Raw genomic sequence first — 13,353 nt, forward strand, 5'->3', positions numbered from 1 at the left:
TACTAGACCTCACGAAAATTTGAGGTCAACAGGTGTGAGGTTTGGTAGCTACACCTTCATCTACCATTGCAATTTGTTTAAATTTCCTGCAAAATTATATGTCATGCTGCAAAAGCTAATCTTTCAGTGGGGATGCCGAGAAGACATATACGCTTTTATAGTGTTATTTAATTTCTGTCATTTGACTTTTTGTAATTTTACTTTCATTTCAAAACATGATACATGCTTGGTTGTGAACGTGCAAAATTCAAAATCATTTTAAAAAAATTAATCAACATTTTCAAAAATCTAAAACAAATTCTTTCAAAGGTAACCATAAATCCTTTGAAATATCACTAAATTTAAAACGTCATTTTGAATTTACGGGAGTCCCTCGAACGAGGTAATTCACGGTTGCTAACGAGATATTCCTGGTTTAAATGAGCCTAACAACTCGTTCAAGCTAAGTAAATTCAAAAGAAATAGTGATACCGGAACGAGGGAACTGCGAGGGAACTGTGAGATCCTAACCGATGTCGCTCTAATCAACTTTAACCCCCTTCATAACTTTAAAACATCTGGTATAACCTGTTAAACCTTTAGACTTTAGGACTGCTACTTCATCGAGGAGCTTGGAGCTGACTTTGTGGGCAACCTTCTACAATAGCAATCTACAACAACATGAGGAATCTACAACAACATATCTTCTATTAGAATTAAAAAAATAAGCCATAGGACTTCAAGGCCGTTAGTCTAGTGCGACATAAATCCTCAACCTTATCTTTAGGTTTTTGCACAACCGTGTTGTGCAATATAAGCCCTAACTCATTTTAGGATTCCGAGGTTGTTGTTCGTCATGACCTAAATCCTCATATCTTTCAGACTATTTATATGACCGTGTCATGCAAATATAAGCTCTAATTAATAAAATTGGCAGAATATAATATTTAAATAATTTTACTTCTTGAAACTGAAGCCAAACCATAGGATAACTTGAGAAGTCACCGTTGTGCAATATAAGCCCTAACTCATTTTAGGATTCCGAGGTTGTTGTTCGTCATGACCTAAATCCTCATATCTTTCAGACTATTTATATGACCGTGTCATGCAAATATAAGCTCTAATTAATAAAATTGGCAGAATATAATATTTAAATAATTTTACTTCTTGAAACTGAAGCCAAACCATAGGATAACTTGAGAAGTCACCGAGGTTCTCCTCAGGATCTGTGACAACCCCTAGTTTCTATTCCTTTGGATTCCATAACAACCTTTGATACTCTTTTGGTCCGATCTTTTGAAAAGTCCTACCACTTGAAATTCTTGAAGACAATATTTCTTGACAATATTTCTTGATTTAATTCTTGATTTAAATCGAGAGTTTTCTTAGTTGACTTCGGTTATCTAAGATGTAATTAACTATCGGGGCTGACCCTTATAAGAAATTTTAAGAATCCAACTTAATATTAAATCTATTTAATAAAAATGGTTTTTTGCAGACTTAAAATGGATGTTGTAAGTTCTTTAGTTTATTTAATTGAGCACCACCAACAAGTAGTGTATCTATCATTCGAGATAGATATATTGCTTGCGGTATTGTGCTCGATCATTTAAACTATTGCAGTTATGAGATCCGTTCGGTCTCGTATTTTTAAAACTTAAAATATTACCTATATATATATATATATATATATATTAAATTAAAGCAGGCGATGTTATGGTAAAAAATGGCTTGCATATGAAACCTATTTTAAGCATGGTGATAAACTTTATTAGCTTGTTATAAATGTTGAAATGTAAGAATATTGTGGCTAATTAAGCTATTGATAACGTAATATTAAAACTTGAAGTACACCTGTATCCATTTAAAGTAACATGGATAGATAAGATGTTAGTTTTTGTTGTATGAGCATGTAGTGCATATTCAACTTGCTACTCATAATGATAAATTTTTGCGTAATATTTTGCTCATGCATGCACCACATTACTCTCAAGTCTTCCATGATTATATGATCTAAACGCTACTATTACATATGATTGAATAACAATGGAAGAAGATTATTACTAGGAATTGTGCTTCGTTTACAAAAGAATTTTTTTCTTTAAAAATGTGAATCAGGATTCACTTTTATTAAATCAACATTAACTTTTAAAAAAGATTCTGTATGAAGGATTGATTTATGCTTTATTGATTGTAGAATCTAAAGATGTTAAATATTGATTATACACGAAGATGTTAATTAGGTGCCATATGTAATCTTAAAATTTATAGCCCATTGAATTACATCTCTTGGAAACATACATGCTAAAGATTTGATTATTAGATTATCTTTAATTTATTAATCATATTAATTGATGAATCCAGTGCAAAATTAGCTTAATGGAAAGAGTTTAGGCCTTTGCATAGTTTTGATATTGCTTTCATCACATATAAATGTAAGTTGTTTTATGTGTGCAGACATTTGGGCTTTCGAAGTTTTGAAGAGAAATATATTTATTGGACTTATTATTAATTATGAACAGTTATATATTATTTATATGATACCTGGTGTCTTTATTCTTTTAATTTTTATGTTAACTTGCCAAATAAAATAACATTAAATTTTAAATTCAAATAAAAAAAATGGGTCTTCCAATTAATATTGTGCCTGACAACCACACAATCTTCTTCCTCGGAAGTTACCTTTAGATCCGAGACTACATTTTCTATTGATATTGTGTCTGACAAGTTATCCCACCTAGTCATTAATCATAAACTGCATGACTAGAATTTTCTTCAATGAACGCGGTCTGTTTTCATGTACAGGGAAAGATGGACATCTTATAAGTGAAATTTTGGTTCTAGAAATTTCAGACTCTAAATATTGGACTTGGAAAATTGACGATCACTTGGTTTTGTCATGGTTAATAAATTCCATGACCACAGATTGGAGAAATTTCTTGCTCTATAGGACTACCAAGGAGATATGGGAGGTTGCACGTTAGACCTACTCTAGCACTGAAAACTCCTCAGAGTTATTTGATATTGAGACAAGACTCAAGGAGAATTGAGTGTAACTCAATATTTTATCACTCACACGCTATTGGCTGCAACTTGACATGTATGAAGTTTATTCCTGGAAATGCCCTAATGAATTTGCCGTGTATAAACAAAATCATTGGACAAAAGAAAACCATCAAATTCCTTCTTGGATTTAATAAAGACTTAGATGAAGTCAGGGGGAGAATCATCAGAATTAAACTTGTTCCTATCATTCAGGAGACATTTGCAGAAGTTTGGAGGGAGGAAAGCAGAAAGAAGTTAATGTTGACAGATAATCATACCAAACCATCTATTGAATGATCAACCATGTACACTCATTACTCCTCCCAGAATAATAAACTCAAGAAAGGGTGAATTGCAAGAAACCTGGTAATGTGAAGGCAACATGCTTAAAATTACACAGAAAACCTACATATTGGAAGCCATCCAATGGAAGACATGATAGGGAGAACCGTGCAAATATCGGTCATAACCAACAACAATGTAAAATTTAATTCATTCACCAGGGAGCAAATTGAGGCACTGCAGAACATGTTATGTCATGGTTATAGTTATGAGCAAGTACCACGATCTTTTATTGAGCAACCAACCAATCTGTCGGCATACCAATGTATCCCGTCCCATGCTCTTGTTATTGAAAACAATAAACTAAAACCAAGGATAGTCTACTCCATAGCCTCAGATCATATAACTGAAGATATCAATCTGTTCAAACATTATAACCCATGCACCAGTCACTCTGCAGTTCGAACAACTGATAGTTTATTCTCTCCAGTAGTAGGGGTTGAATCAGCCGAATTGACAAGGGCTTTTCATCTCTACTTTGTTCTTTTTGTTCCAAAATTAGATTGTAATATACTCTTAATCAATAAACTTACTAGTGACTTGAAATGTATGACTAAATTTTATTTCAATCTTTTTGATTTTTAGATAGTGGATTCGGGAAAGGTGATTGACAGTGCTGAAATGCATGATGGTCTATATCTGCCCAAAGAAAATAATCTCATCTGTAGATAAATTTAACCGTTAAGTTACATTTCTAAGTCCTGTTTAAAATTTATTAATTCAGCTTCTAATTGCAACTATTTTAGTTGAAAGTTAAGTTTTGTTAATGCATTGTCGCCTTGCTCATTCAAAATTTTCTTATATTGAAAAAATATTTACACATTTGTTTATAAACAAAAAATCTAATTTCTATCAATGTGAAATGTGTCAACTTGCAAAACATACCAGACATGTATATTCTAAATTAAAATAGAAATCATCACATCTTTTTTATGTAATTCACAGTGACATTTGGGGTCCCTCCCAAGTAAAAAATATAAACGGGCCAGAATGGTTTCTATCTTTCATAGATTATCATACTATAACGACTTGGACACTCTTTATGAAAGAAAATCTGAAATCACCACCATATTTCAATCTTTTCACTCCATAATCCTTAATTCCAAAACAATTTTCATTACCTTAAAACTAACAATGCTAAGGAATATCTCAATTCCATTCTTGGTCTTTATCTTTCTAAGCATGGTATCATCCATATAAGTTTTTGTGTGGATACTCAACAAAATAGGATCGCTGAGAGAAAAAGTAGATATTTACTTGAAGTGGCCTGTGTTATTATGATCTTTAATAATATGTCTAAACACTTTTAGGGGGAAGCCATTCCCATAGCCACATATATTATAAAAAGAATGTCTAGTCGTGTCCTAAAATTTCATTTTTTTCTTAATATTTTCCATAGAATTTTATCAACATACTTAACTGAGTTAAGTGTTGTCGAGATAAGAATAATTAGATGGATGAGTGGCTTTACACTTAAAGAAAAATTTCGAAATGATTATATCTGTGATAAGGTTAGTGTATTTCCAGTGACAGACAAAATTAGAGAGAGTCGTCTTAGATGGTTTGGTCACATTAAACGTCGACTATCTGATGATCTGATTATAAGAGTAGATGTTTTAGATTCGACTTATGTTAAGAAAGGTAGAGGTGAACGTAGCAAGACTTGGGCATATTGTATAAAAAATGATAATAATTTTTAGAATTAAATGAAAATATGGCATTAAATAGGACGCAATGGAGAAAAAGATTCATGTAGCTAACCTCACTTAGTGGGATAAAGGTTTTGTTGTTGTTGTAACCACTATTTTTCTTCTAACTTATAATTGAAAATCTTTGTTTGCTCTGCCTTTTTTCACATACACCACTATCACCACATCAAACTTGGTCCCAAATCTCTTAGGTGTATCTCCTTTGGTTACTGCTCTAACAAAAAAGAATACAAATGCTACTCTCCAATTACTAGGAAAATGTATAGCCCCATGAGTGACACCTTATATGAGAATCAATCTTAATTTACTAAATTAGAAATTCAAGGGGAGAATTTATGGGAATATCAAATTTGGGATGTTCTTCAAGAAAATCAAACTGAATCAAATCCAGTTACTAAAAAAAAAACCAAATCCTACCACTTAACTTACTCCATTTGAAGAATCAAACTCTATTATTCCCATCTTTAATCACTCTCAACTTGACACTAGTGATTCAAAACTGTTAAGAACATGAACCAACTTCTGATAATCATAATTATAAGGATTCTTGTCTCAGGATTGAAGGTGCATTGATCATCCAATCAAAAATATGTAGCTTATGAGAAGATGTTACAATCTTATAGGGTTTTTGTGACAAAGCTTGATATTGTGCATGTTCCCCACTCTATTTAGGACGTTCTAAAAGTTTCAACATGGAAACAAGTTGTTGAGGAAGAAATTTCGGTTTTAGAAAATAATAACACATGGACACTTAACAGAGTTGTCTAATGGAAAAAATCTTGTAGGTTATAAATGGATCTCCATGTTTAAATACAAAGGAGAAGTGTATAGAGATTCAAAGTTAGATTGGTTGCCAAGTGCTTCACTTAGTCATATGGAATTGACTATCAGGAAATTTTTGCGTCTGTTGTCAAGGTTAATACTCTTCATATTCCACTCTTTTGCAATAAACTATGAGATCTAAAAATTTGTTGACCTCGGCCCCTCTTGAAATAAAAATGACGGCTTGAGGGTTTACTTAAGATTTCGGGTCAAATTTTTAGAAGGAAAATGAAATTGTAGATAAGACATTACTAAGAGATTTTACATTTATTTTATGAGGACTTTTTGATATGAAGTTTGAGATTTCGCATAGGCGCAAACCTCTATGGTTAATTACCTCTTCTCATAAGGCGAGAACACTTAAGACTAGTCATTAAGTACTAATTGCTCAACATATAGTGCAAAAATTATTTATGGATTTATATTGTGAAATTTGATTGAATTTTTATAATATAAAAATTTATCACTTTGAGCTTAAAAGCATATTTTTGGTGGAATGATGATTAGCCTGGTCAAGATCCCGTGATTTTATCATCCCGGGCTAACGTAGATCCTTAGCTTATTTACTCAGAGGAGGGCGTCGACGCAACCTGAGGAGAAGTTTGTCTAAGAGGATTAATTTAAGTCAGTTTTAGCTAACAGCAGACTTTGTGTCCTATTAAATATAACTTATGATTCATGTCTCAAAGAGCATATAACCATCTAAGAATATATGTGCTATAACCATGATCATAATTTAATGATGTCATTTGACGACAAACCACCCAGTTAAATGATTATGGTCTTAACTGTTTTTTTGTGGACCCGGCTAGCCAAGTTACACAAACAAAGGACACGAACCACATTCTTATTGGCGTAAATTGATTTGAGAGTGAATTTAGTAATATATTGGACAGGATTGACTCTATGTGAGTTTAGGTTAGCGATAAATTTTTCGCCCGCGACAAATAAGCGTAGAGGGTGGATGAATCATTAAAATTGAATCATTTCAACTTTGCATCTTGCTTGCAACGGATCGGCTTTGAGATTGACACATGATTGAAACTTAACCTTATTAATTTTGTCATGCTTATAGTGGATTGGGTCTATTAATTGGGTTTTTTAAAAATAAACATTGAACCTTGAAGCTTATTTATGAAAGTTAACTCAGCTGGTTGAAATTTTTTATTAATCCGGTAATCATCAGAGATTTTGACTATTTAATTGAACCTTGTCAACTTTGTCTCGCTTATAGAGAATCAAACTCCTTAATCATATGATTGAATTTCAAATATAATTTAGATTTTGAAGCTTAATTTTGAAAGTTACCACCTTCAGTTAAAATCTTCTGTCAACTTGGCCATCATTAGGGATTTTAATTGTTCGATTTGAATCTTGTCAACTCTGTCTTGCCTAGAGAGCATCCAGTTCAGAGTATATATCATTTGAGTTTTAAAAATAGATTTTGAAATTTAATTTTAAGAATAGACCCATCCAGTTGAAATTTTCTATCAACTTGATGATCATCAGGGAATTAATTGTTTGATTTAAATATTGTCAATTGTGCCTCTTTTACAAAGAATTGTGTTAAAAAATTGAGATAATTTCATGTGAATATAGAGATAAAACACCTCCAATTTCTTATCTAAAGTAAATATTCAATTATTAGTCAATCATATTAACTTCAATCCTTACATGGAGAAAGGTATGGCGGACTAAGCAACACCCAACCTCGTTAACTCCAGTACTTCTTAGGAGGATAATACTGGGCCGGTGAGACTTACGAATCTATCTTATAGACAAGGCGGCTTGCCTAAAAGCATGTATTATTTGGTATTTAATTTTATTTTATAAAGATGGATTTTGTAAAATTTGCATATTTGCACGCTTCTTAGAGCACATGCAGTAAAAGTGTTTTGAGAATTTAACAAACTCTTTAAAATAATTTACTTTAATATTCAATTCATTTTAAGCTCACATGACATTCTCGGACTGTACGATCACACTCTCAACATCGGGTTCACTACAGGCCCTGTTTTAATTATTTCTCATTTGTGATGCCTAAAATCACTATTTATTAATGAAATTATGTGTGCTTCTGGTTTAGTATTTGGGTTATGTTTCGAAGATAATTAATTGGTCAAACCAATTAAGTTCCCATTGTTCTATCATCTTGGGTCAAATTGATAAACTGACTGCTAACAATAGAGTGCTTTGGTGTCTTATCAACTCAGGATTTAATTAGTGGCCATTGATTTTCTTCTATTAATTAGTGCCAAGTTTTTTCAAGCCTAACATAGATGTTGCAGATTTCCAAATCTACAATTGTCGTAAAAAAACACGTCAGTGTTGCAACAAGTTTTGGCATGTTTGATCAACTTTGTTAGTTTGTTTATAATTTGGTTTCATTAATAAAAGGTATCACTAATTTATTGGCACGCATATGATGAAAAATATGTCCAGTTTATGTGGTGTTTGTCCTCTTATCCACATGAAATAAGGGTATTTGAGGCATTTAGAAACAATATTTGATTGAATGAAATATTAATTTTGTGGGTGTGAAATATATTTTTTTTCATATTTATGGGACCTCATTTCTTCACAAATCTGAAACTTCTTTTTTGACGTAATCTACTTTTTGATCAGGAGAATGCCTTGCAATCTTTCAAACTTCCTCGCCCTGTTCTTTGCATTGGCGGAGTATTGCAGATTGAGTTGTTGGGAAGGGTTCAAGCACAAGAGATGGATGGCTTATATTACATATGGTGAGTTAATACTCGAAATCTTTTAGTTTCATTGAAAGTGGTGGTTGACCCCATTTCTCTATCTTTTATTTTGTCTTTTTGGTTGACTTTCCATAGATGAACTGTGAGTTGTTTTATAATCATGCTCTAGTTCATCGTAGTTTTATGTTTTATTATTTATGCAGACATCAAATCCTGTTAATTAAATAGAATTTTAGATGCTGGTGGCTGATGACTTATTCTCAGCAAAATACTGCACTAATTTAATAGGACTAGCTGTGCTGTGCTTTCTGGCTGAAGTTGCCCAATCCTTATGGCAATACCAAAACTAAAGGATAGGGGTGGTGAAATCCAAAGTTGAGGGACTAGGGGTGATGTTTATTTATTTATTTTTTAAATCTAGTATAGAAAAATATTAAATTAAACTATAATTGGGGGGATGTTTATTTAATTTTTTTAGATTTAGTATAAAAAATATTAAATTATACTATAATTAATATTAAATTATAATTAAGTATTTAAATTTACGGGGGCAAAATTTTCAGTGCATTATAGGATATTAATGAGTTTAGTAAAAATTTAAGGGCGGCAACTGCCTTCCCCACTCGCACCTTGGTTCCACCACCACCCAATCCTGATGTTCTCAGAACTTTAACAGCTCTTTTGAGTCATTTCACTTTGATCCATTCCTTCAGATTACAATCTCTCTGTTTTTTTTATTTGGGAGAAAAAATGAGGGCAAAGCTCAATTCATTGATTCTGTTAGGTGTTACAAGAATGGGACTAAGCACAGTCAAATTATATTACTTTAAATAAAGGACCACAAAACAAAGGTTAAAAGACTTGCAGAAACTAAAAAATGAGCATGAGGGGCTTAGAATTTGGTCAAGAATTGTGAACCACATCCAGGAACACCTTCCAAGCTATCTATATCTTTCTATTTCATAATCGGTAACACTGGCTTCACGAAAATTTGGTCAAGAATTGTGAACCACATCCAGGAACACCTTCCAAGCTATCTATATCTTTTTATTTCATAATCGGTAACACTGGCTTCACGAAAACAATGGAGGCGTGGACAAACCTGCAAGCATACCTCTTCCAACATGTAAAATTAAATAAAACAACCCAATATACCCATGAGTTTGCCAACTTTGATAGTAGAAATTGAAATTAGTGCAGTTCTGCTGGAGTCATATAATCATGGCAATCAAAGACCTAGGTGGGTTGGGTTGAGCATGACCTTTCATAAGAAAAATCACAAATCTTGCAAAAGTTCTGACACAACATCCTTGTATAAATATGCTATAATATGAATCCCTGTCCCACATTGGAAAACAGTCATTCAAGCTGGCCATGCTAACAAAAAGAACAAGAAAAAGCAGTCAGAAGGGATATAAAATCTTCGTTTGAAGGCGAACATTGGTATCAGGAGAGGCCCAACCTCCTTTTGAGAAAATAATAGTTTGATATCAAGAGACTGTGCATCATTAATAGTCCATCTCCTAAATTTATGAGCCACTTGATTTGCTATTCTCATTTTCAAGGACATCAAGGAAGAGTTTTTATTGTTAAATTGTCTATCATTCCTTTCTCTCCAAATAAAAAAAATACTAATAGAGATCACTAAGCAAGGAAGCCTTGAGAACCTACAAAAAGAGATGGTTGCAAGAGGAAAAAAATTTACTTGGCAGAAAGTTTTGAATCAACAACATAGAGGAAAGACAAAAAATGAATGATCATGAGCCTCCCCATAGTCCTCAAAAAGCTTACAAGCAACTTAAGAATATCGGCATAAAAATTGATCTGAACCAAAAGCTATATAGTGGTTAATAGATGATATTATTTGCTGAAATCTACCTCCAAGCAATAAATTTTTTTTATTCCAACTAGCTAACCAATTTTGCAATTTATCTAATAGACAAGAATGATGAGTTGCAGTGAGCTTTCCATAATTAAGGCTTTACTGGAGTGAGCTTCTCCTTTCATAAAAGTTTCTTTAAAAATAATTTTTTAAAAAATAGTGCTATAAAATTATAGTTGCTAAAGTCAATATTACAGTTTGAATAAATTTTTTTTTTTGTGCTTTTTTAACACTATTAATCATAGCTTCTTCATAAAAAAAATACTAAAACACCCTTTTTTAGTAAGTAACAAATTTTAATTCTTGTTTGAAAAAAAACATAAAATGCTAAATTATTAGCCTTTGCTTGCTTTTTTTACATAAAAAACATAAATTTATGTATATAATACATTGTTCTTCCCAACCTAATATTTTTCTGTTTAGGGAGACCATGGACGAGGCTTTAAGCAAGCCTGCTTCTGACAAAAACTATTAGGAATTATTGAACAATTATAAAACTTGAGTCAATCAACATATGGGTAGTTAAATAGAAATTTGGAGAAAAAAATAATTAATATTGTCCGTCGAATAACTGTTTGTCTCTGCTATTACAAGCCTTCGCCTCCTTTCTCCTCTCCCTCCAAACCGACGGTGCAAGCAGTCACTGAAAAAGTAAAAAACAAAGTAAAGGAAGCTGCGAATGAATGTGGAGAAGAAGTTCCTTCATCTCTCACCTCTTGCCTCCTCAATCGACACCGAGGAAAGAAAAAACTTTCAGAAATGAGATAAAGGATGAAGCGAAGGCAAATGCCTAACATCCGGAGTGGAAGGAGTCATTAGTGGATCTCATCGTTATCTCCCATAAGCGAAATTGGTTTTAGGGGGTGAACCAAAGAGAAATCGAGGAGATAAATCATGCAATTGTGAAAGGGTAATTTTGACTTTTTTTTAATAAAATAGCAGAACGCAACAAGGCATGTGCGACCTGAAGGAAAAATGTCATTGCATTGCGATAAAATTTCGGAGAAGTCGCTCACCCAAACGACTGCCTTGCATTTTATCCGTCTTCTGTGAAGCATAATGGAGCTGAGAAAAGTAGCCAAATGAAGCCTAAGTGGTAACTCCATAAGAGTGAAAGGGAAAGATTCCTTTTGATTCTCAAGTAGTCACTTATAGCTGAAGGATCACTAACATATTCAACAAAGCAAATGTCATATTTTGGAAAATACACTTCAAGCCCCAGACATAAGTAAGACATTCAAAAATAGTTTTGAGGTTATGAACTCGTTTTTTTCCGCCAAACGAAGGGCAAGAAGTTCATTTGCTAAAAGAAGATGAGAGACATTAACCCTTTCAATAGGGATAGAAATGTATCTTAATTGAGCAACTTCCTCCCATGATTTCTAGAAAAATATCCATGCTAATAGTGAATGGAAAGGGAAAGGGGGCGTCCCTGTCTAAATCCATTTGAGGAAGAAAAATAAGATTTAATTTGTTAATTAAGAACAATAGAGAATAAAATATCATGAATTTGGTAAAAGCCCTTCTCAGACAATCTGGAAAGAATTACCTTTCTTTTAACACTATCAAAAGCTTTCCTAAGGCCTCTATTCGGCTTTGAATTGATTCGTGATTCATGGGCTAGCATGATGTTGTCGTCCACTATATCTCTATGTTTGTTGAAAGCCGATTGAGCTGGGCTGATAATATAAGAAAGAATAATTTTAGGCCTGTTGGAAGGATTTTGGCTATCCCTTCGTAAAGAGTGTTACATAGTAATATGTGTTCAGGAATAAGAGTAATGAGACTACCCTTGGAGAAAATTTTTGAAACGCTCCATTGCATTCGCATTGACAAGTCCACTGGCCCGGATGGGTTTATTTCTAAATTCTTTGTCCCCCCTTGGGACATTGATAGAGTTTTTATTGGCTAAGGTTAAACTGCAATCTCTTCTTTCTTGCATTTTTGTTTTATTTTTTATTTATACATGAACACAGTGCTTGAAACATTGTTCTTTACCCTTTCCTTCATGCTCCATACGCCATTCGTACTGAAACCTATCAACATTTCCTCTGCATGTTCCAGTGTATGTCATGTTCGCGTTCTCGGCTACCCTCTTACACCGCATCTGGATGCCGAAGTTGTCGCAGCCGGCAACGAGATTATTCTAAAATATCTCCCAGAAGCTGGGGTTTGCTCCTCAACCGAGGCCCAAGATTCATCCGGCTGGCAAAGTCTCAAGGATAGAATCAAGGATCTGAGAGCTAGAGCCAGGGATGGATGGCACTATCCCTTTCTCAGCACACTGCTCAGCGCAATGGAAAGTGATTTAGATGACGAAGAGCCTCCTCTGGGTTACTGGTAGTAAAACATGTGAGTTGCAGACTTCTCTTCATTTTAATAACGCGCGCTGTTTATTTATAATTGAATACTACCAAGTTGTGTTATGCTGTTGTTGGGAAAATTGTGTCGATTTTGAAGAATTGATGGAGATACATGTTCTTAATTTAAGGATAAAGATTTATTTTTAGGAAAATTTACATACTCACCACACTTGGATGTATTTACATATCTAGCTAACACCTAAAATATGATATTTATATCTTATAACATTATGGTGGCATAAGGCTATATACATGAAAGGTCCTACTCATTTGTTATTCTTACATTTACTCTTATTAGCCATCTTAGATTATTCTGTCGATTAATTGTAATATTTTATGCTATTTATTGTAATTTCAGTCATGTCTAACATCTCAAACTCTTAGGGGCCGTTTGGGGCAGCTTATAAGTGCGGACGGCTTTTTCAAAACACCTCCTCACCATTTGGAAAACACGTTTCTGCAGCTTATCCGAAAATGCAGTTGAGTTTTTACACTAAATGCAGGCC

At 33.3% G+C, this 13,353-nt stretch overlaps 1 protein-coding gene across 1 annotated transcript in view; it reads left to right on the top strand.

Moving 5' to 3' along the window:
• The window catches only part of LOC110033094, a 14,621-nt gene extending 1,622 nt beyond the window's left edge, over positions 1-12,999 (top strand). The window contains exons 3-5 of the mRNA XM_020737000.1: positions 2,785-2,870; positions 8,523-8,641; positions 12,549-12,999. Of these exons, the coding sequence (XP_020592659.1) occupies positions 2,785-2,870; positions 8,523-8,641; positions 12,549-12,828 (485 nt within the window). The 3' untranslated portion in view covers positions 12,829-12,999. The remainder of the gene's footprint in view (positions 1-2,784; positions 2,871-8,522; positions 8,642-12,548) is intronic.
• The last annotated feature ends 354 nt before the right edge of the window (positions 13,000-13,353 follow it).

The sequence above is a fragment of the Phalaenopsis equestris genome, unplaced genomic scaffold, assembly GCF_001263595.1.
Source record: "Phalaenopsis equestris unplaced genomic scaffold, ASM126359v1 Scaffold000002, whole genome shotgun sequence".
In the NCBI taxonomy this organism is placed as follows: domain Eukaryota; kingdom Viridiplantae; phylum Streptophyta; class Magnoliopsida; order Asparagales; family Orchidaceae; genus Phalaenopsis; species Phalaenopsis equestris.